Below are 23,850 nucleotides of genomic sequence, written 5' to 3' on the forward strand. Positions count from 1 at the left end.
TGACAAAAGCTTTCTCAAACTCCAATTGCATCAATGCACTTGACTTGTGTAGTGTTTCTGCCTGTTCCAAAGCCATCTTGACTCTTCCAATACAGTCTTGCGGTTCGAAATGGCATGAATCTCTTCTGACCAGATGTATGAGTGAGTAAATGAGCCCTGGAGTCTTATTGGCTAGACGTTTGGTAAATATTTTGGTTTCTATTAGTCAATGAAAGAGGATAGTACGACTTGAATGCATCGGGTGGTCTGCCCTGGCTTCAGTATGACCAAAAATGTGGCAAGTTCCAGGCCTTAAGACAAAATGCCTGTTTTTATGGATTTGTTGTACATGTTCAAAAGGTGTGGAGACAAGAGTAGGCTAAATCATTTGATGAATTCAAATGGAAAACACTGGGACCCAATGTTTTGCCCGATTACATTTCAGCACTTACCTCTACCATAATAGACAGCTTTAAGGATGCCTGCTCTTTGACTTTTAGACTGCAGTGAGGCTTAATCACTGCTATACTTAGTCCAAAAGGTGTATCTTATAGGGTGTCAGCCAGTTCTGTCCACACTTCGCTCTCCACTCCTTTATGAGCGGCATCCTTTGCGTGTAGGCTTCACGCCTATGTCTGGTTGAAATTCATAGCCACACTAGTAGTATCACTCTTCAGTTTCTCATCTTTGGCTCAAACAAAGTGAATCATTGTCCTCTATCCCTTTGCCGTCGCACATACATCTACTGTGCTCAAATGTTGAGTCCTTAACATGCACACCTATCTCTCATTCAACCATTCATTATGCCAGTGTGTCGCTTAACCTGCTGCTCCTCACTCCCTGCCCACCTCTGCTGGTTCAAGAGTAAGGCTTAAACTTACACCAGTCCAACTGCTAGTGCGGCCCCTTGTCCCAAGGATGCCATTGCTGCAGATCCAACGAGTACAGTTAATTTCCTCCGTCCTCGATGTCAGTGCAGCAAGCACATCCTAATACCAGAAGTCATAATTGGAGGAACTACCAGCCTTCTTGTGCATATGTGCCTCTTGACTCCTTGCCTTGTGCTTCATAAAACTTTAAATCATATAAGGGTCCCAGGACCACCAAGGCTTTCACTCTCATTTCTTGAGTTTAATGACAGTATCTGTGTGGTCTACTACTTTACCCGTGCTAACTCTGCACTATTTCCCTGCCAGCGTCCTCCCTCATGTGCTTCTGTCCCAGGGTTTCTGTAATTTGTAATAATGTTTTGACTCCACCCCATCTCTGTTGTTTCTGTTTGATTATGGATGAGCCCTAGCTGCTTTCTTTTATTTGTTTTATGTCTCTCACCTTCCTGCAGCCTCCTTCGTCAGCGGTGATGCTGCCACACGCCTGGAGCAGCTGAAGTTAGAGGCACGCAAGGGGTCGGTGGTCAACGTCAACCCCACCAACATACGTCCCCACAGTGACACTCCTGAAATCCGCAAGTACAAGAAGCGCTTCAACTCTGAAATCCTCTGCGCAGCGCTGTGGGGTGAGTCTCTTTCACTATCATTCACTGCATTAGGATTGATGTAATGAAAAAGATAAATGAACTGCTGACCTTCAGTGTATGCATCGTTGTTTTTAGGCCCACATATTATTTTCTCCTGTTTACAGAACACTAAGGCTCAAGACTGATACAAATTCTGTATTTTCATGTGTGTAAATTCACCGAGCTGTCAAAGCATATGCTAAACTGGGTGGATTTGTTATATTTCCCATACTTTCTGATGGAAACCTTCCACCAGTTTCCTCACTTATTGAAAATTCCTTCAAGTCCACAAAATGTCTTCCTGAGCAATGATTCTCCAGTGCCGCCAGGTGGCGCTGTGCGCCTCCAGCCTCAGCTCCGCCTCTGGATGTCATGTCATGTGTCCGCCAGCGTGCTGGCAGCAGTTCCTCTTTTTCCGTGCCTCGTCGATGTCGTCCAGAACTGTCTGTCTCACTGTCAAGTTCCACAGCATTCGATATTAGCTAGGTCTTTTGTCTCATCAGAGGGCCTCAGTCTTTAAGCCGTGCAGAGAGTGCCACAAGAAGACCTTTCAGGGTTTCACTCACCACACTTCATCGACGTCAGATGACCCACCCCCAGTGTCTAAAAAGAGGAGACTGGAGTTTCTGGTTGCCTCAACTGACCCCAAGGCTTTCCTGCTAATTTAGCTACATCTTTTCAGGCTGGTTCCAACCCCTTTTAGCTTCTCCCTAAGATGGAGGAGGAGTTCATATCCTGCATGTGTGGTAATTTCCAAACCTGATGCCGTGCTTCCACCTCTGGAAATGGAGACGTCTAAACTAATGTTAACATCCTCAGGTTGCTTGACCCCTCTTCTGTGTCAGTTTCGAAGTGATGCCGGCCCATGGAGCAACTTAAGCTCCGGCCAAGGACTCAATAGGCTAAAGTGTCCTATGGCTGCAGCCATCATGCTGGGCTTGGATACATTGCCCTGGATTTTCTAGAGATGTCCAAGCCATGCTTACGGACATGCCCTTTAATAGTGGGAGCTGGTCGGAGAGAAGGCAGGCTACTCCTGCTTGAAACATTTTAATAGCAGCAGGGCTAAGGTTTGCACCCTAGGCCTGGTTGCCTCTGCATGGTAGTTTCACCAACAGTATAGGAAGTTTTGAAGGTATACTAGGGCTGTACAGTGCTCGCACCTGTTTCATCCCAACTAAACGCTACAGTAGCTATATCACTCTTCAAAGCAAGGGTAGTTCCAGAAGGCAACCACGGCAGTATGAGATCTAGATGCCCGGATGCCCTTCCCTTACTACCCTATCTCACCAGATGACCCCCTTTTTCCTCAGAGTATTCTTCCTGGCTCCTGAATCGATCCTGGAGGCCAAAGGCCTTACCTCGCAAGACAAATGGGGCCTCCAGACGAGAAGGACAAGGAATCGTGGATCTGCCCCTTCTGAATCTATTATCAGCTTGGAAAGTTCAAGGTGCTGTCTCTGAGCCAGGTCGTATTGGCCTTAAACCTGGGAGATGTGTTGGTGTCTCTGGACCTCCGGCATGCCTACCCACATCTTCACACAGGGGCAACTTGATGTTCACGGTGAGGTCCCCCCACTTCTGGTTTGTGGCCGTCCTGATCGGACTAACAGCCCACACCTCTCTACGGAGGTGCTGGCGGTCGTGGCTCAGGTAGTCAGGAGTCCAGGTCCATTGCTGTGCTTGGATGACTGGCTGATGAAGGAGGAGTTCCTGGTCAACGAACAGTAAACAGCCATTAGTACGCGACTTTTACTCCGCATACCATTACAACGCAAGCGTAACAACGCATGCACTGTAACAAAGCGTAGCCTTTACTACACATGTTATTACATTGCATGCGCTGTTACAACGCAAGCGTTGTAATGCTATCCACATCGTTGCGAGGAAACTGAGGCTCTTCCATTTCCTCACAACGACGTGCACTGAGCACCGCCCCTCTGACGACGCTGGAAGGAGAAGAGAGGAACCATGAGGAGAGAGAGGTAAGAGGGGCTGTGTAGTTTTAAAGGGTTTACGGTAGTCGGGTGGGTCGTGCATGGCGTAGTTTTTTAGGATTAAGGGTAGTGTTGTTGTGTTTGAGGGGTAGTGTTTTTGGGTTTAGAGTAGTGACGTGGGTCGTGCAGGGTAGTGTTTGTGTGTAGGGACAGGAGTGGGGGTCAGGAGAGGGTTGTTCAGGGGGTAGTGTTTTAGTGTTTAGTGTACTGTAGTGGTGTTTGAGTAGTGTAGGGTAGTGATTTAGGGTTTATGGTAGTGTCGGGGGGTTGGTGCAGGGTAGTGTTTGCGTGTAGGGGCAGGTTTGGGGAAGGGGTAGTGTTTGAGCGATTAGTATAGTGTTGTTGAGTTTGTGTTGTGTAGGGTAGTGTATTTGGATGTAGAATTTAGCATAGTGTAGGGGTGTTTTTTAATACAAAAAATGCGTGGGAAAAGTATGCGGGGTAAAGGGATCCGTTGTAATGACATTTTAAAAGCATTTCCAGGAACTTGCTATCTAATGGTATGCGTAGAAAAAAAGTGCATTGTAATGGTACTTGCAAACTAATAACTTTGTGGTAAAAGTATGCGTTGTTTTGCATTGCGGCGTATCGACATATATTCCAATGAACACCTCTAGCAATTGATGGCTCTGATCTACGATCTGTGCTTCACCATCTCCTTCTAGAAGTATCAACTCAGATCAAATCAATCTTTATACAGATTTATATTCAAATCCATAAAAGAGACAAAGAAAATAAGAGATTTGACATGTTATCCACGTACTTTCAAGTAAGACCAGATATACCAATCAGTTTGATATAAAATACAATATTTATAATACAGAGGTCAAAGCGGATCAAGGAATAGTATAAATTATAGTTACTGAAGTTTTAAAATGCTAGCAGAGAGCTTTTTTATATTAATTAACGAACCATTTTTCCCCAATAACAGCCAAAGATATTCTAGCAGAGTGCAAAGAACAACGGTAAAATATAACTCTGCCATCCTTGTATTTTAACTTGCTAAAAAATCCATAGTGCTTAAAAAAATCAAATCGAGGATCAAAAATGAATATCTCATCGGCCATTTCAATTTTCATCGTATCGTAAACCGTCTAAATGGATTAATGATTCACACCAACGAAGAGCCATTTTAATACAGACAAGGATCATATCACACATCCTTTTTGACAGGTTTTTAGAAAGACGAGGGCCCCCTGGTGATTAATATCGCCCTGTGCCAGAAAGAGGGGTCACAATATAGAGTATCTAATATCGCTATAAAATGTACAAAAAAAATAACATGAGCTGTCGACTGTATTGCCTTTACATCACAGTAGATTCGGGGACCACAAGTCAGTTTTTGGGAAGACCACTAAATGATGAATCAGCTCTAGGCGTAATCTGGTCAAGAAAAATCTATCATAGGCGTTTTTAATACCTACCACATAACCTTGTATCCCCTGTTAGGATTGGCCCATCCAGTACCTAGCAATCATAGGTTTTAATATTGCCTGATGTTCTCTAAACAGATCCTTTTTTCTCACCAGGATAGATTTCATGATCTTTAAAAATGCAGGCTTAACAATGGAGTATAATGTGTGCATCGATACTTACCAAATGTTTTGTAACTGCTCCCTTGGCAAGCATTCTCCCCAAAGCTCTTCTGCCGGACTAAAATCTCCATCTGTGGTCTCTTGCAGCTCCCAATACCAGACTGACCCTTCCTTCCTTCCTGGAGGTTTCCCCAAGAGCTGTTCTTCCAGATAGTTTCCAATGCCCGATGGCAATCTCCAGCTTTTCAATTTGTGGATATTTAAATTTCGATAGTCCCCCCCCCCCCAAACATCTTACTTAGATCTTCCCATGGTAACAGCTTACCATCCTGAGTTACCCCAGTAACTGCATTCCTTATTAGCAGGGCTAATTTGTCTTTAATGCTCTCCGGGGTCCCTGGTGAGTCTCATATGGGAGCCAAATTAGAGTAGTAATCTAATTTTGTAAGTCGTCTAATGCTAAACCATATTCTAGCCATTGCTTGCAATGGTGAGTTCATTGTGTACTATAATAGCAGGAGTCGAACTTGGCACTGCCAGAAGCCTACGTAGGAAAATGTTTTCTTGCACCTGCAACGGGTTACGCTTCTCCCTACCCCATACCGGGGAACCATAGAAAGCTACTGGGAGACATTTGCATCTATACAAATTAGTAATTTCTCTGATTGGCGTGCTTCCTATTTTCTTCGCAAAATTAAAAACAGCAGCAATGGTTCTTATAAATTTTAATTTGGCGATTTCCAAGTAGGGTAGGGAATCATCTTTCTGTGAAAAAGTAATGCCTAGATAACTGAAAGCTTTTAACTCTTTTCATTTTGAACCTGAGCATAATGCCGCTTCCCTTGTCTCCCCAAACCATGATGTGTTTCTTGGTTGAATCCAATTTTCAAATTTCTGCTCTCCATTAAAATTACAGAATTATCTATCAAACGGTGGAGGCCGTTTGCCATCCTAGAAATAAGCACCGCGTCATCTGAATAAAGCAAGATAGGGGTAAAGCGGGAATCTAGCCTGGGGACATCCGCATTCACGTTCTGAAGAAATCGTTCCACCCCGTTCATATAAGATATAAACAGTAGTGGTGCAAGCACACATCCCTGCCTAATGCCTCGGGTCACTTGAAATTTCTCTATACATTCCTCGTTTTTGCCATAACGCACGGATGACGTTAAAAAGGCGTACAGCTGGGAGGGGTGACAAACGATAATATTTAGGGCACCCATGTCTATTAGAACCTGCCATAATTTGGCATGGTTCACAAGGTTGAAGGTGCTGGACAAATCTGCAAAACACAGGTGTATAAGCCCCTCCCTTGCCATGGGATATTTACTAATAATGAATTGCAGATTTATTCTCTCTTCCATGGTGCCTATTTCCTTCCTGAACCTGAATTGTGACTTCGTCAAAATATCTTTTTCCTGGGCCTAGTTTTCCATTCTTGAAAAGATTACTCCACCCATAGCTTGCACTGAAGAATCTAAGAGTGATATAGGCCGATAGCACCTAGCATCGCTTCCGTCCCCTTTTTTAGGTCTCACCTGACGTTGCAGCGCAAAGCACTGCTCGCTCGGGGAGAGATATTGTGAGAGCATATTTCAGAAGGGGGCTTGAAGCCCCGCCCCTTATTTCCATTGGCTTGCATCACCGTTTATGCTAAACGGTAGCCTGCCATTGGAAATGGGGTTTTGTAGCCTCTGCCCTTTCACCTTTTTGGACGGCCCATCCGGACTGGATCGTTTGCTTCATTGCTGTCGTGAAGCAATTTATTATCTAAGTAGGCGTGTTATCTAAACAAGTCGTGGAGCAAAGTATCCAGTCCAGATGGGCCGTCCCAAAAGGAGGAAGGGCTGCAGGCAGGCACAACGCACATGGCACGCTTTCACTTTAGAATAAGGGCGCATTTTGGAGGAGATCGGACGCCCATTTTGTGGGGGATAACTACCTTTTGGTGTTCGCGGTGCTGCAGGTGATTACGTCCGTACATAAATGTAAAAGTTGACAATCCAAATCTGTTTGTCAAGCTACAGTCCTCCTGACTCCACCCCCATTTCGCTACCATACCTGACCCCCAAATTTCTGGGTTCCTGGATTAAATGCTTCCCAATTGCACCACTGATGCCAAAACCCGGTCAATCATCGCACAATCTCACCTTCTAGGGAACTGGCCCGCATGGCCGCCTACTTTCCCCTTCCCTCTCATAATAAAAGGCTGCAACTTGCAACTACGAACTACCTAACCTGTCTCCTCTAATCGCTCTGTGACTAACTCACCTCAGACTGACCTCCAGACAGCCAAACTCGCGCCAAAGGGGTTGGCAACCATCGACCGAAAAGAGGCGGGCTCGTACAAAGACTAGTGCAGATTCTACAGCCAATCACCTTACACATTAACAGTGCCTTCTACTCATAGATGATTCACAGAGATTTTTCAGACATTGAATTGTTGTGTATGCGACCCGGAATATTCCATGCCACATATGGCATCCGTAACGAGATCAACAATGGGCGTCGGACATTAGGTTGACTCAGGGGGTGATCCGTATAAGTAGCGAACAGGCGGTCAACCGAATCAGGAATATTGCATTTGATAAGATTGTTAGCTTGGTAAAGTAGCCATTTCTGCCAGGGTTAAGGGCAGCCAGAATACTACTTTTGTAGTAGTTGACTGAACACGTTCCCCGAAGTGCTTAAAATAAGGGAATATGTTAAACCCCAAGTATTAAATACAAAATGGGAGACAGGAGAATTTGAAGAATGCCCGCAAAAATGTTCGAGTCTGGCGGGAGGCTAACACATCCTGTGATTCTTGGCAATCACTTAATCTCCCCATGCCTGAAATGAATGTGTCCATCTGTAATGTAACTGAAAGCGCTCCGATACCTTCGGGTCAAGTTTGCGCTATATAAAACTGCTAAATAAAATGGCGACCTGGGTTTCTATGTAGAGTGCCCTCGCTACTAATTTAGAGTGTGTTTTTAAATGCAGCCAGTCTTACACTAGTGCATGTATTATTTGTAGAATGATCGGCTTTGTTTCGATGAGATAACTGACAAGGCCCTTTGGAAGTCGTGTTTTAGTATAATCGTCTTTATGGACAGGGTCTAATTTCTAATATGCTTGTGTGTGACCCGCTAGGTGGGTGGATTGGTGTCTGGAACCTGTCTTGGCCTGACTGAAAGGGTTCTCAACGGCGGATCGCTCACCCATATGAATGGACAATTTTCTCGTTCCTTTCTGTGGTTGTCCTGCTTCTCTGTGACTGTTCTTGAAGATGCAATAGCCCCCGATTTGGGAGGATGAAAACTTTGAAAACATTACTTGATTAATGCTTCACGAAGGGGGGGGAGGGGACAATAACATTTTCAATGCCAATAGCTCAAAACAATGTAATTGCGAGACCTATTGCATTGTAAATGCATGTTTAAAAAGGGAACGATCACACTTTCAGACCAAGTTTTTGGGAGATGGCCATTTGCTGCTGCGGTAAACATTTGGGTTAGGATCAGAACCCATAGGGGGGATATGACTTAAAAGCATCCACGGGGACTCCGTCGGGACCCGGGGCTTTTCCTTGGACCTTATTCTTTACAGCTGCACTAACTTCCTCCATGGTGATTAACTCCAAAGGCTCGAAGTTAATTCTACTAAAAGTATCAAGTGGTACATTAATGGCAGCTCTATTGGGGTAAAAAATAGCTGCAAAGGGAGAAATCCAGGCACCTAGCGAAAACGGAGACCTTAAGGGTAGGTGAAGAACTCTCTTAAAGAAAAGGTGACATCACAATTTTCCAGAATAGGATATTATCACCAGTTTCCGCTGCCTGATCTAAATCTGTCCGTACCTGCTCCTTGAGTTCCTTGCATCTAACACTGTCCTATAGTCTGATCTCAAGAGCCTACTTTGTTCCCTGTTTCTTGGAGGGCCTTCCCAATGCCTGATTTGCCACCCTGGATCATTTGATCTCTTCCCTATATGTTTGGCCGGTCTATGTAGTTTATTGGAAATAGCTGATATTATGTTACAAAAAGCTTCAATTGATTTATTCTAATACACCCCCCTCCCAATTCTGTTCAACTAACAAAGGAGTCCCATTGCTCCGAATTAATAGTTTTGAGTAGTTTTGGTTTATTTACGCCAGCCCATTTAACTGTAACCCCAATTTCCCCCGAAGTTCTAATAGGCGGTACTGTTTCCAGGGCCTCTCCGCTGTTGTACGGGATGTTTTGGGTCAGGGCTAGCACCCAAAAAAGTAGGCATCCTAGAACCATTTCCTCACAGTTCCTGATAAGTTATTTCTAGGTTGTATTAACAATTCTCCAGAAGGGGCGTCTGGAAAATGGGGTTGGTCAAACCCCAAACAATCTAAACCATGCACTACTTTTATTCTGGCATTTGTTTATATTGAGATTTCCCACCCAAATATAACTATAATCATAATAATCCACATTTATAAAGCGCAAACAATCACCCGTAAGGGTCTCTAGGCGCTGGGGGCCGTCGAAGATTTTTTTTTTTTTATTAGACGATTTATATCAACACAGCTGTTTGCCTACAACCCGGAGGCCGGCAGCTAGTATTATGTGAATATTTTGTCATCAGGACACAGCTTTTTTGCCTACAACCCATCGGTCCGGCAGCATTTTAAAGTACTTAGAAGCCGTAATCCTCCTGGTCCGTTAGTAGTACTAATACAGCTTATGACATGGTTCTATACTTAAAAAATGTTACTCTAATAACCTCCCTCCATCCCACCCCTCCTGCTCTACCCAGAGGTCTGTAGTGTCACCCTATTCGTCGTGTGGTGTGTGTGACTATCAAGCCCCAACCGTCCTTCCTCTTTTCTCTATGGCACTGATCTGCGGGCCCATCTCCTCTTCGTCCCCTCACTCCGAACTTCAGCCCCAATGGTTTGGCTATGAACCCTAGTGCACGGCGTGGTCAGTAATTCCTCGCCGTCTAGTTTCTTAGAAGGTCCGACCCCCCTGCTCCCAACCAGGCCACAAATGGTTTCCAGATGTCCTTAGGCCTGGATCTGCTAGGCATTAACTCCCAACAATTAGAAAGCTGGTCTTTACAATAAATTACCGTGTTCACCCAAGCAGCTATTGTAGGGGGCTGCTGCTTCTTCCAATGAATTGCCACCTGTCTCTTAGCCAACAGTAGCAACATGGCCGTGAGCTTCCTGGAGCTCTTTTGAACTTCGGATAAAAAGCCCAATAGTACCGTCAGTGGAGTGGCCTGTATCTGATTATTAGTAATTTGCCTGACACGCTCAAGAACTTCCTCCCAGAATCTCGTTATCGGTCCGCAGCCCCATGCCAAGTGTGAAAACGTAGCATCCGGGGCCCCACATCTCGCATCCGGGTGAATGCCCATACGATGCAACTGAGAGGGCGTGCGATAAAGCCTATGCAGGAAGTTAAAGTGGATTAACCGCAGTCTGTAATTAGGTGAGAGGTCTTGTAACTGCGAGCAGCAGTATTGCCATTGCTTGTCCGTGATAACCAGGTTCAAATCACTCTCCCACTCTGCCCTTGATGTGCATACAATGACCGGCGATTCTTTTTCCGTTATATTGTAGATACGCGTGATCAGTTTGCGAGGAGATGGATTTGCCAAGACATTTTCCAGCGCGGGCAATGCAGGCGGTACCTATGGGAAGGGCACGTATCTGGCACAGCAAGCGGCCCTGATCTGATAATACAGAAGCGTGTCCAATGCTGTGGGTGCACGCGAATTACACATCTGTTGTAGTGTTATGAATGTGTTGTTTGGATATAGATCGCCACCCTTTTCCAGCGCTTGCGCTTTGGCTCGTGATGCGATTGCTTTATCCGTTAGAAGAGTGAGCAATGGGTTGTCCCCCAGTGGCATAGATGGAGCATACAATTCTCCGATATGGGCCCTCTGTGAAATTCCTCTCCAGGCCCACCTCATGGTTTCTACCGTGTCTATTTCTAAATGTGGTCTTTTGTAGGGCTGGTGGAGTGCCACGTTCAGCGGAACAGGAGCCACTCTATCAATTTTGACTGCCACGTGTGGTTGAAAGGGCGTGGGGTGCTGCCAGAAATGCAAAAATTGCACTTGAGCGCTGTAGGCATACAGTTCGAAGTCGGGTGCCCCCAGTCCACCCTGGGTGAATGGTAATGTCAACAGCTTCCAGGATGCTCTGGGCTGTCTTCCCGCCCACACCAATTCTAGAATGTGGGATCTTAGTTTCCTGAAGAAGTGTGTATTGAGCGGCATCGGTATGTTTACGAAGAAGTGCCGTCGGGAAGATTAAGCAAGCTATTGCCCAGAGTCACATGGTGCTGGGCTAATCTGCCACCGGCTCCGGGGATCGAACCGTGATCCCCAGATTTTGGCGTCAGTCGCCATGGCGCCACACCTTTTCTTCAACTATGGTTTGAACCCATCTTGTTTGAAAAAATGCTTATGTCCTCTTCAATTTCTTTAGCATCCCTGCTGCATACATTACTAAAAATCTCATTATAAAAATAAATGAAAACAACCTTCTACCTTTGGTCAATTCTAATGTGCACCTACTGATAATAAGGGCGTGTGGTCATGGTTTTCTTAACAGTAATGGGTAATAAGTTTGAAATAAGTTTTGCCAATCCCCCTTTGGCTCGCCCATTTACCGAGGGTCTAGCTGGGGTTTGAATAGAAGAATAACCATTACTGTGGAAATCATCCCTACCCCTAGTTTCCCAGGGACGTATAACATGGGCAGATTTAATAATATTAGCCAATTCGGGTTGTTTAGATTTGATTTTAGCCCACCTCATACCAGCTCTTATTTTTCAATGAATCATTCAAATTACCTGCGTTGAAGCCTTCCCCCTGGATACTCCTCTATTTCGCCTTTTGGGACCTGTGTCCTAAACCTTTATCCCCACCAGCAGGCTCTGTCGTCTGATCATGTCATTCCTGGTGATCTAACTGGGATAAAGGAGTGGATCTGTTTACTGTTGCGATGAATGAAGGTGAAACACCATTTAAGACCTGCTGATTGCCCTGGTGTCTTTCTTGTAGCTGTTCAATCCTACAGGGAACACTACAGTGTTCTATATGGAGAGAGTTAGATCTACGTCTAAACGGTCTATAAAAGTAGCCAAAGTGAGGGCTTCAGTTTTACTCGTGCAGAGGAGCCTTTGTGCCAGGCACTGTAATAATTTTCCAACAAAATATGATCTGCGAAAATTCATAATGATGCAATCCCCTGATTTGTTTTGGGGAGGAATTCCCACCCATGGCATTCTCTTTTTATGTACCACCTCTCGGGGCAAATCCCCCATCCAACCAGAGTGTAATTTCAGCCAGTGTGCCGATGTATTTTGCAAGGCTGCCTAGTCCTCGCTATCTTTTTTGAGGCGCTTTGGCACACCCTTCAATATAATAGTGTGCGGCGTACATTCTGGAGGAAGACGCGGGTTTCCCTTAGCATAGCATAGGTCCTTCCCATTTGCTTTTCCTTGTGGACCTGCATTATTGTGGTTAGTATTGGTTACTAAACCTAATGGGGAGTCAGAAATCTGTGGTACTAAGGGCATATGTATTGGGGCTACTTCTTTGTTCTGATGCCTCAGAGTACTCTTACCCCGCCTGTTCTATATTTGGGTCAGTAGGCAAATTAGCCAGGGGTGGGGCCAAGAGTTTTCAATTTCTCGACCCTAGTCTTTCATTTAATATGCTTTTAATGGCTGGTATTTGGGATGCCATGCCATCGAAGAATAGCAGGAAGGGGAAAATTCCCTGCTTAATTATCTCCCTAAATAATGCCTTACTACTCTCTAAAAGCAGATCCATGGACTCGTCAGTAGGCGGACAAGGGGACAGATCCTCAGTATTGGGGTTAAATTGCCGTACTGCGGGAGTAGGTAACTCCCACCCTTCAGCTTCTACCGTGGCTTGGCCCTGCTGAGTGGCTTCCTGAGGTCTAGAAGACTTAACTTTCCTTTTAGCTCTAGTAGTCCTCCTAGCTTTTTGACTCTTAAGTGGACTTACATCTGAATCTACCTCCCGAGTTCTTGTGGTCTCCAAAGTTTCCAGAAGGTCTGGATCTCTTGCTGACTCTTGGGAATAACAGCAAATTTTGTTCCTCTAAGTGAACGACCAAAGGGGCAGAGCCAAGACCTAATTAAAGCCTTCTTTCAGTGAAATCGGTCTCTGCATTTACCACCCCAATCGCCCTCTCTAATGTGCGATCAATCGCGGTATTTTTTACCACGGGGCTTTGGACATGTTACCCCCTTATCCTTCTTATACCCGTATTATTGTGTAAGCACAAGAAACTAGGAATGCCTATACACACAATGCCCTCAAATGAAAAAGCACATACACAAATTACAGAAGGCCAAAACCTTCACTGGCACAAGGGTGCTGCTCCATATGGAAAATGTTGTGGGGGGGGCGCCCATGCCAGCCTTATACGGCCGCACTGCGGGACTGCTGCCCAACATTTTATGCTGGTGAGATGAGGCACTCGTGAGAGCCAGAGTAAGTCTCCAGCGGCGGCAGCATAGAGTACGACATCTCCCCTCTGAGCAGCTTTATAGCCGCACAGTAACATGGATCACAACAGTGTTAGCAGGCAAAGTCTCGGCCCCAAAATTGAATCGGCAGCAGGTAAACACAGTATCAACTCACTCTTATAGAGATGTCTACCCGCAGATTCCTCCCCTTTTGAATACAGTGTGCAAGGTCATATGGTGCCTTCCAAATCTGTAGGGTTCAAACCCTGTGGTGAACGTCGCAGACAAATGTCTGTGACGGACCTACATGTGGTTTGTCAGTGTTACTAGTGTTGAACCACAGCTCAAATGCCTGCAGTGCTTGGAGAATTGGAAGCTAAGCTCTTCGTGGTGAAGCACCACAAGACTCCACGCTGAGATCAGTCCTGGTCCAAAGGTAGGTCCTAGTCCTGCTACAGACCTTGCTGCCATAACAGGTCGTCATCTCGTTCTAAATCCTCTGGAAAATCCAAGAAGAAGTGCAAGAAACCTAGCCGTACTTGGCCCCATCCTGCCACTCTTGATCTCCAGGAAAAGCTGTGAGGCACTCATCGTGCCTCCAGGTCACGCTCTTGAAATCACTTTACTTCGTAGTTTATTCTCACCCTTGTTCCGCAGCAGCCAGAATGTCTGGGGCGATCAGTGACACCACAGCAGATCATGGACATCTATGAAACCATGCTGCTGCTTTTTGGCATGCTACCCGCTTCCACTGGTGCACCTGCGGGACCCAAGGAGTTGAGACGACTTGCAATTGGACTTTCGCCTGCGGGTCTGCCCTCAGCACTAGCTGGGCCCTCTGGATCCACTCAGGGCTCTGGACCGACTTCAGTACTGGCCTGCTCTCCAGCACTGCAACCCTGCCAGAAAGATATGGGGTCTATGATGCTGGGGCTGACCTAGCACAACTTTACCTAGAGGGAAACTGATACGAGGACATCCAGGATGCTAGTGGTCTGCATAACTCCCGGGACACTAGACTAGTTGCCCCTACCCCCAACAATACCCCCCAGCACTGCCACCAAACGTTGCCGTGGGTGTGCAAGGAGCGGCTGAGGTTCTTGTCCTTCAACTTACTACTCAGGAAGTTAAGACCAATGTTTTGACTGAGGTACTTCAGCCTGGCCAAGCAAGCTCTGAGACTTTTCTCCCATTTAATGAGAATCTAAGTGACACATGTTGGAAAGCGAGACTAAACCTTGCTCAGGTCCCCCTTGTTAATCACCAGATTGCCAGGCGTCATTGTCTTCCCCGGGTGATGTGAATTTTCTTACACAGCACCAATGTTCCCTCTAAGTTTTTTTCCTCTGTGTGCGGCTGTGTATGGCGCTGCAGCCATGGCTATGTGCGGCAGGACTCACACCGCGCGTGTGTGCAGCGCCAAATATCACTCCAAACGTTTGCTTAAAACCCTAGCAGCCCAGCTCTGTTAAGAAGAGACATTTTATTCCTTTGTCTGATGTAACATTTCCTACACATTGATTTACACACTATGATTCAGTGTCTCTGGGTAATGTGTATGTGATGTTAAGTGCTTAACGCCTTACACTGGGATGAGTGGCGCTAATAAACAAAATAAATATGAACGAGAGAGTGGTTATGGAGACTTGAGGGTCACTGTTAAAGGTTGGTAATGAGAGTATCCGTGGCGGAGGTGGTCATTGGGGCGCCAACAAACATTGTCAGACCAGGCGCCACCAGCACTAAAGCCGGCCCTGTTCAAGTGGCACAAATAATTACAGTGAAATTATGAAAACATCCCGCATTTCAATTTGAAACCTTGGCAGCTGTGTTGCTGCATTTCTTTTCTTAATAGGGTTGGGCTGCGGGGGGATTGTGTGCATTTGTTAAGGTTTTCGTGTTAATTGCAGCTCATGATGGGTGCTGCGTTTAACGTGAAAACTTGAACAAATGCACAGGGTCATTTTCAGGATTTTGAGTGCCAGGGCCAAACTTATTTCTGGGGCCCCTAATTAGAACAGCTTTGGATTTATGATCCAATTTCAGCGTTTTCATGTCCTTTTTGGCCAGGTCACCGACACTGCAGAGGTCCAAATGTGCTTCCATGTAATATTCAGGGATAGCGGTATGTGTTTTCAAAATCGGAACATAGCCTGAAGGAAAAGGAGAGTAGAATATGTAGAAATGGGATTTAATGGCGGAAGAAGGGGGAGAGAGGAACAAATTGAAAAAAAGTCAGGGCACAAAGATGAGAAATGGGTAAGGGGTAATGGAGAAATTGGTCAGAGAGGGATGGAAAGACAAAGGCAGCCAGAGGCTTTGGAGAACTGGGAGAGAGAACGGAGAATGGAAAACCGCTAAGAGAGAAAGCACAGAACATGCAGTGAGAGGGAAATGGAGAAAGGAATAGGATGGGGAGAAAGGGGTAGTGGGTAAACGTGGAGCGGGACTGATATGAGGAAAAAGAAAAAGAAGAGAAGGAGATGGCGAGAGCAGCTGGGGAGTGGAAGAAAAAACGAGAAAAGATATGTCAGAAAAGACAGCGAGTGTGGTATGGCAATGCTTCAGAAGTAGCGTCTCTGCATATCGACGTCAGAGAAGACAGCGAGTGTGGTATGGCAATGCTTCGGAAGTAGCATCTCTGCATATCGACGTCAGAGAAGACAGCGAGTGTGGTATGGCAATGCTTCGGAAGTAGCGTCTCTGCATATCGGCATTGGGGGGTTCTAGAAGGAGCCTTTTTCGCCATCTTGTCATTTCTAAACGCTTACTCTATGTAACCGTGCTCACCTGAACGAACTAAGAAGGGTGGAAGGCTGGTTAGGCCTTGCCAAGATTTTTCTTCTTGCCAAGATGCAGGTCTAAGCAGATGGCAGCTGCAAGTGTGTAAATGACTGAACCCTCTGTCGGGAGTATTCTCTTCATTAACACTTGCTTCTCTTCTCTTTTTGAAACTCGGGGGCAGCAACATTGTCGTGGTGTCACCAGAGCTTAAAGACAAACATTTCCCCTTTCTTCCTTCCTCTGACCCCATTATGCCTGGAAAGAAAAATCACCCCACAATTTGAAAAACATTTAGAAGCAAGCCAACCGTTGAATTCCCATTAGTAACTTTTCTGTCTCAACCACAGTACGGAAGCTGCACTCCTAGATGTATGGCACGCTCCTACCACAAAACAGTCTGCTTCACCTGATGAATTTCTGAGCTCAGTTTTGGACAGATCACCTCCTTTCGCCCTAATATATGCAAGCACAAAAAAGAGAATCTCATGAACAGTCAAACTGCTTCTTGTTAAAATGTCACATTTTGTCAAAAGGGGTTGTTAAAACTGTACTACCAGCGTGACCATAACAGACCCTCAACAAGTCTCTGTCATTAGCAGCCTCGTCACAACTAGAAAGAGGGCTGGAGAGTTTAGCTGTTTTCAAATTCAGATGGGTTTAATTTATACAAGCCATTGTTGCTGCGTATTTATCTTATACAACTAGCAACCACTTACAAAGTAAATAGTCCGACTTGTAGGTATGATCAGGGCTTTAGGTGGGCCGGGTCTCACCGGTGCTGAGCACCGGCAGTTTTTTAAAAGGGGACTCGAAACGGGTCTCTACCGGGGTCTGTTTTGTGCCCTGGCACAGGCGGTCCGTTTTTTTCCAGACTGCAGTGACACTAGTCACATCTATGTGCGCTGCTCACACTGCTCACTTCTCACTAGTAGAGAAGTTAGGGCATGACGTCATGCCAGGTGAGCCTTGTAGGTAGGGTGACCATGAGTCGCGGATTTGTCTGGACTGTCCCGGTTTTTCAACAGTTGTACCGGCAGATTTCGGTAAAAATGGCTCATGTCTCGGTTTTTTGAGAGGGTGAACTAAAAGCAGTGTGAGGCTAGTAAGCAGCTGTTATAAGTAAACAGTTTAATTAACAGGCATGAGGCTGGTTTTAAAAATGACATTTTATTTATTTTCTTAGTGCTGGTTCTGTGTTTCTGTGAGGATGAGGACTGTCATTATTTGCCACTTTATTGATGTAAATTAGTAGTCCTTCCTCTATTTTTGCGAAATGGCCCGGTTTTTGGGTAGCACGATCTGGTCACCCTACTTGTAGGGGATGGGAAATCCTTTAAAGAGAGTCATTTTCTCTCTAGATTTCCCTTCTCTTTTCGAAACTCAAGAGCAGCAACATTGTCGTGGTGTCACCAGGGCTTTAAGTTGAAGCCTTTTCTATATTACATACAAGCCATAGTTGCTGCATATTTATCTTGTGCAACTAACAACCATTGACAAAGCCAAAAGTCCTGACTTGTAGGTATGATGTTACTTGTTGTATCATATATCTGGATGCAATGACAGAAACAGCACAATACAAGTCGAGCGGTAGACTATGCTAAGTACAGATTTGTAGCTTATGTGTCTAAAGCCATGCCCTTAATTACACTGGCCACGCCCCTTTGCAAGACCCCCCCCCCCTCCCCCTCAATTTTTTCATCCCACTTAAAACCCTGGGTATGATGTTGTTGGACAGGCCACATGAAGGGCTTGCTCCCTCCCCGCATGACAGGGCCCGAGCCCCGGCCCTCCAGGTGTTACCCACAGAAACAACCCACACCCCATCTCCAGCCGGGACTCCTGCCCCCGGACATCTCGGTATCATGGGGCCGAACCACTACCGGCTCCCTTGCCCGGCCTGGCCGCCATCTTGGACACTGCACCACGAGGCCGCGTGGCCTCAGCTCGACCCTGGGCCTGGCCAGGCCCCGACATCCCGGCACCACCATCCACCCAGGAGGTGAACGGACTACTTGGCGGGTCGATGGGAGAAAGAAGTGTCAATGGCTCTCCCCCGCCAGGTGCCGATCGCCCCCCAGCTCCCCCGGGCGCTGGCTCCACCCCCCTGCTGGGTGTCTGGACTCCCTCATCCCGGACCTCCCGACCTCCAAGTGCGAGGGTCCGGACATCAAAGGGCGCCAGACCTATAACTGGGGCAGCTCCAGGGCAGGAAGGCAGTTGTATCCTGGAGTCGAGAGACACCGAGAAGAACTCATCCTTGACGGACTACCGGCGCTGCCGTAGCCCTGCCTTGTGAACTATCATCCTGCCTGCTGGCGCTGCCGCGGCCTTCTGCATCCTCCATCCTCGTCGGGACCTGCTGGCGCTGCCGCGGACCGTTGTACCTACCACCTTCATTGGGACCCGCTGGCGCTGCCGCGGACCGTTGTAACCACCACCTTCATCGGGACCTGCTGGCGCTGCCGCGGACCGTGTAACGACCACCTTCACCGGGACCTGCTGGCGCTGCCGCGGCCCGTCCAGCTAGAACACCGAGCTCGAGGATTGTGAGCTATCCATCATATCATCGCATCTACCAGATTGGTAACAAGACTGTCCCACTACCCCCTTTCCCAACCAAGAGCCTAGAATCGAGGGGACCCCTGAGTCCTGACCTCCTTGTACCATTCTATCGTACCTAAAGATTGCTTATAAAGAGCGTTAAACCTTATCCTGGTGTGGTGTACATCTGTGGGGGGGAAGTTACTCGTCTGTACGATCGCTGGAGACGGCTCTCCCCGGAGACCTCTCCCCTTGTCCTCGGCCGACCCTCCCGGTCCGTCTAACAGATGTTACTTGTTTTTATCATATATCTGGGTGCAATACCTGAAACAGGAAAGTACAAGTAGGGTGGCACACTATGCCAAGCACAGAAAAGTGTAAATCACACCACAGCTGTGCTCTTTTAGGAAGAGAAATTCAGCAAGTCTACAAACATGACGTGTGCTTTACACACCGTGTTTGTAGAGTTGCTGAATTTCTTCTTAATAGAGCTCTGGGCTACGTGGTGATTGTGGGCCTTTGTTAATGATGTCCGGTTAATCGCAGCGCCCGTCTGGAGCTGCAATTAACCTGAAAACTTTAACAAAGTCACACAATCACCCGCAGCGCAGCTCTTTTAAGAAGAGAAATTCAGCAAGTATACAAATAGGGCGTGTGCTTTTCACGCCCTGTTTGTAGACTTGCGGAATTTCTTTCCTTAATAGAGTGCAGCTGCAGGGTGATGGGCAGATTGTGGGCTTTTGTTTAAAGTATTCATGTTAATTGCAGCTCGTGACAGCGCTGCACTTAACATGAATGCTTAAACAAAAGCTCTACATGAGAGAATTACCTGTTTTTTGCGCCGCTCGCTTTTTAAAAGCAGCGTCATAAACGTTCTTCTTTGATGTGCTGTGTGTGCGCGCTCCACACACACCACTGCGTGCTACATTTAACAGAGGTGCGCATGCGCGCACGTTATTGGGAACAGTGCACAGCACCCTACTTCAGAGAGTCTTGTGGTGCAGGCTTCGGCCAGCAGGGTAAATCTGAACTAGTTTCCTACTACTCCTGATAGAGAAGTGAAGAGGACAAACCTTTGGCAAGCGGGTCTTTTAATCTGCAGGTCTGGCCCTCTGCCCTGCTAATGCCACTTGCCTCTTAGTCCACTACTCTCATGCTTCATGGGACTCAGAAGCCTAGGTGCTGCCTGTGGTACCGGAAGAGGCCTGCACCGTCCTTTCACAGGTCATGCAGGATGGCCCAATGAGGCCACATTTACTATATGCTGTGGGCTGGATACCTCAGACTCCCTTGATCGGGCGATTTGTACCAGTGTGGCCATTAATAGGCACGCTTGGATGCAGTCCATTGGCTTTTTAGGAGATGTCCAGGCTCGCCTCATGGACATGTAATTTGATGGGTCCCGCATTTCGGGGATAAAGTACCCCTGGAATGCTTCAAGGATAGCAGGGCCACAATGCTTTCCCTGGGATTCTCTGCTCCTTCCCGCCAGCAAGTATGACCCCCTCCGTGGCTATGGTAGTGTCTTCCAGCATTGTCAACATCCCCAGCAGGTACAGCAATCACCCCAACCTTTTCGAGGTACCCACAATAACTATATCTCAGCCAAGGATTTGCATTAGAAGGAAAATGAGAAACTGTTCGATGAGAAATACAAGGATGTCTTTATTTCACATGCCGGACAGTGTTCAGCCCAGCCTTCTGTCCCCACAGTTGCCACTCCTTGCAAGCCTTTTTTAGTGTGCCCTTGAAGGCACACGACCAACTTGTTGGAGGCAAACTTTGCTGGTACAGGCAATAACTTCAGACAAGTGGGTCCTGCACTTTGTTCAGTGGGGTTATGCTCTGCCTTTTTTCAGCACCCCGTTGCACATTTTTCCATCCCCAGACCGGCTGATGGAGAACCCTCAGCAGGAAGTGTGAGCTGTTTAAGACAAGGGAGCTGTTGAGCAGCTGAGCAGTTGAGCACGGCGGTTATAGGCCATGTCCTAGGAGCCTGGGTGCCAACGCTAGCCAATGCAAGCTGCAGATCGTTGCTACCGCTGTGAGCTAGGACTGGGCCACAGAGGCCGCAGCAGGATTTGGTGGCAGTGGCTGCAGGCATAGAGTGGTGTCCTAGTTTTCTGGCTGCTTCCTGTTACCGCCACGAGCTACTGATTTAGAGCCTATGTCTGGGCCGTGAAGGCCATGGGAGGATCTAACAGCAGCAGTTGGCAGTAGTGGGTGCAGCAAGCCGTCATTGTGGAGTTGCTGCCAACAAGTAGGAGAGTGCTGTTAGTACCTAGAACAGGAGTATCGGATACCGGTTAAACTGTATTTGCGATTCCATCGGGGGCCTTGTCTCGTGTTGTTTCGGCCCGGTCTGGCTGAAGCTCTATCAAGAATTAGCAGGAGAAGGAGAGATAAGGAGCGGGGGGCGAACGCGGCGGGGGTAGACACCACGTGCAGAGTGCGAGCCCAAGCTCTTGCTGAGGCAGCCCAGCTAGGTCTGGGTGCGGATTGTGGGTAGCCTGGTGTGCTCCTGCTCTGTCCACTGTTCCACTGCCTCAGAACGCTAGTGCCTAAGTCTGGACTGGACCCAGTAATTTTAAAAGCTTTCTACAGTGACTGTTACAGCTACGGCTACAGCTAAAGCCTGCAGCCACAGCCGTAGTTTACAACTTTAGCCTCAGCTACAGCCAAGGACTTGCTGCTGCTTAGGCATAGCGATTCTTCCACCACTGCTTTAACCTGAGAAAAACAGCCAAATCAGGCAAAAGATGTGCAATAGTGCATGAGTGGCGTTGTTCTTGGCCTTCACTTCGAACCTAATCCCTGACCCTGATCGACCGAGATCATCTGCAGCTTTGCACAACTGTAGTTGGTTGCAGGGAGTGTTATCTGTGCCCTGTGACCCCCGCGGAAGCGGCCCAGTAAGTCCTGGGTGCAGCTTGTGGAGTATGTCAGTTGCCCCGCTCGTGCTATCCACCAGAGTTCTGCACAGTTCTCCACACTCCTGTGTGGTTCTGCTTCTTAAGGGCACATAACGTCAGGCAATCATCTCTTATGCATTTTGCATGGGCTGCCCAGTTAATGCATTTTGTGAGCCTCTGCAATTTAAGCATGTTCTGAGGTGGTAGAGAGGTGTGAGTTGACCTCCTAGTTGTCCAGGTTCTCGGTCGACTGAGCTCTTCACGTTAGTTGATCCCATTGGTCTTTTGACACATTGAAAGAACGAGCCAAGTGTTCACTTCCCCTGGACTGGAGTGAGACTAAGATTGAGAATAGTCTGCATAGACGAAGATGCCCGCTAGATGCTTGCAATCTGGTCGGCTAATTACACCCGCAGGGCCAGGATTAGAGCCCAAGTATGGTTTGCTTGGAAACACATCTGATTGCTCTAGTTACCCTAAATTACTCAAAACCATCAAGCAAAAAAAGTCCCAAGACCATCTGTTCCTTTTGAAATCTCATCCTACGGTATTTGCTATGTTCACCAAGAGTTCGAGGAGCAAAACATTTCGGACTAAGAAAGGGAAAGTATCCCCTGGTGTGGTTAATGCGGATGAGTTTGGCACAGTTATTGTAATCTCATAATTGTTAGTTCTGCACCAGAGTAAGTTTATTGCGCAAAACTTGGTGAAACCCTCCCTTTATACCTCAACCTATCCAGCCTAATGCTCAACACCCTTCAGTCATATTGGTTGAAGATATGAAAACGGACATGGAAGATGCTAAGGGTATTTTTGAGATAGAAGACTCTGGTAAAAAGCCGTTACCTGAATCTGCCGTTTCGCTGTAGTCCGTGTGCTCGGTGGTTATACCCGACACCGTAAATGTGGCAGGGTCAATATTGGGATTGACTTCACTTAGAGAGTTGTCTCAGACGCCCCAGAACGAATACTGTGGGGTTGAATGTAGCTGTGACCCTGGGGATCAGGAGGAAACCACACCACCCGATATTGCTATACCCATGGGGAGAAAGCAAGTAATGGAGGCTAACCTGAAATCACGGACTGCTCAAGATTTAGCTGTGAGACTGTCAGTGGATTGTCCTGCGAGTTACCCGCGAATGCCCGCTTTGTATAGCAGTACTCCTTCAAGTGCTTTTTCTCGCTCGTTCATTGGGGATATCGAATTCTGAGAAGTCCCCAAGTAAAGGGGCACGTGATATATGACCACTAATGACCGAGGGTGTAAATGAGACTCAGGGTGTAATGAGAACAAGGGAGCGATGGACAACTCTGATATATTAAGTGCCTTAGAGAGGATTCTCATCAATTTTAACTTTGTTAGAAATATGTACGGTCAACTCTGATCATGAGTTGAATGTATTGTCCCGGAGTTTGGTGGGTGTGCACCACCTCACTTCTGCCGGTACCCCCCTAGGACAGGTGGAAAGGGGTATTAATTTGAATACTCAGACTACTCGGAGTAAGGGAAATGGGAACCCAAGTGGGATTTTTTGGTGACTCTGTAGTTCCCTCAGCCGGGCAGGTAGGGGTTATTGCAGCACTAAACAGTGTGTTGTACTGCCCCCCCCCCCCCCCCCCAATCACTTGTCTGTGGATAATTACCCGCTCTGTGTTGTAAGGGAAAATACAAAGGGTTCCGCACTTAAGAATTTCTCATCTGTTTATCCAAGAAAAAAGGCAACTCCAGTAATGCAGGTGACTCAGCCTGAATCTCTGCTCCCTCTTTTAGTAAACCGTCTAAGGTTGAAACTGTTTTTGATCTCCCTGGACAGGATGCCTCTCAATCTGAATGTATTGGGGTAAAAGTACGGAAGGGAAAGAAGAAAAAGTACAGGTGTATTACAATACGTAAGCCAAAAAAATTGAGGTTTTCTGAGGCTCCAGGAGAATTTGATAATGCTATCTTGTCCTCAAAAGAAAAAGAGATCAAGGCTGTTGGGCCCCATGCTGGTCAGGAATTGGACTGCCCAGATGAAAATCCTCCTACTTCCTCCCCAATTATGATGGAGGTGCCCATATTTGGGTGGTTAGGACAAGGGGAGGGGTACAAGGATTTGTGGGTAGTAGGC

General features: G+C 46.9%; 1 protein-coding gene across 8 annotated transcripts in view; it reads left to right on the plus strand.

Annotated features, from left to right (window-relative positions):
* The window catches only part of MINK1 (misshapen like kinase 1), a 965,829-nt gene that overhangs the window by 842,449 nt on the left and 99,530 nt on the right, over nucleotides 1-23,850 (plus strand). For all 8 annotated transcript variants that reach the window (XM_085637899.1, XM_085637895.1, XM_085637897.1 and 5 more), the window contains one exon: nucleotides 1,322-1,495. In XM_085637899.1, coding sequence (XP_085494025.1) covers nucleotides 1,322-1,495 — 174 coding nt within the window. The remainder of the gene's footprint in view (nucleotides 1-1,321; nucleotides 1,496-23,850) is intronic.

This window comes from Triturus cristatus, chromosome 12, assembly GCF_964204655.1.
Source record: "Triturus cristatus chromosome 12, aTriCri1.1, whole genome shotgun sequence".
NCBI classification, from domain to species: domain Eukaryota; kingdom Metazoa; phylum Chordata; class Amphibia; order Caudata; family Salamandridae; genus Triturus; species Triturus cristatus.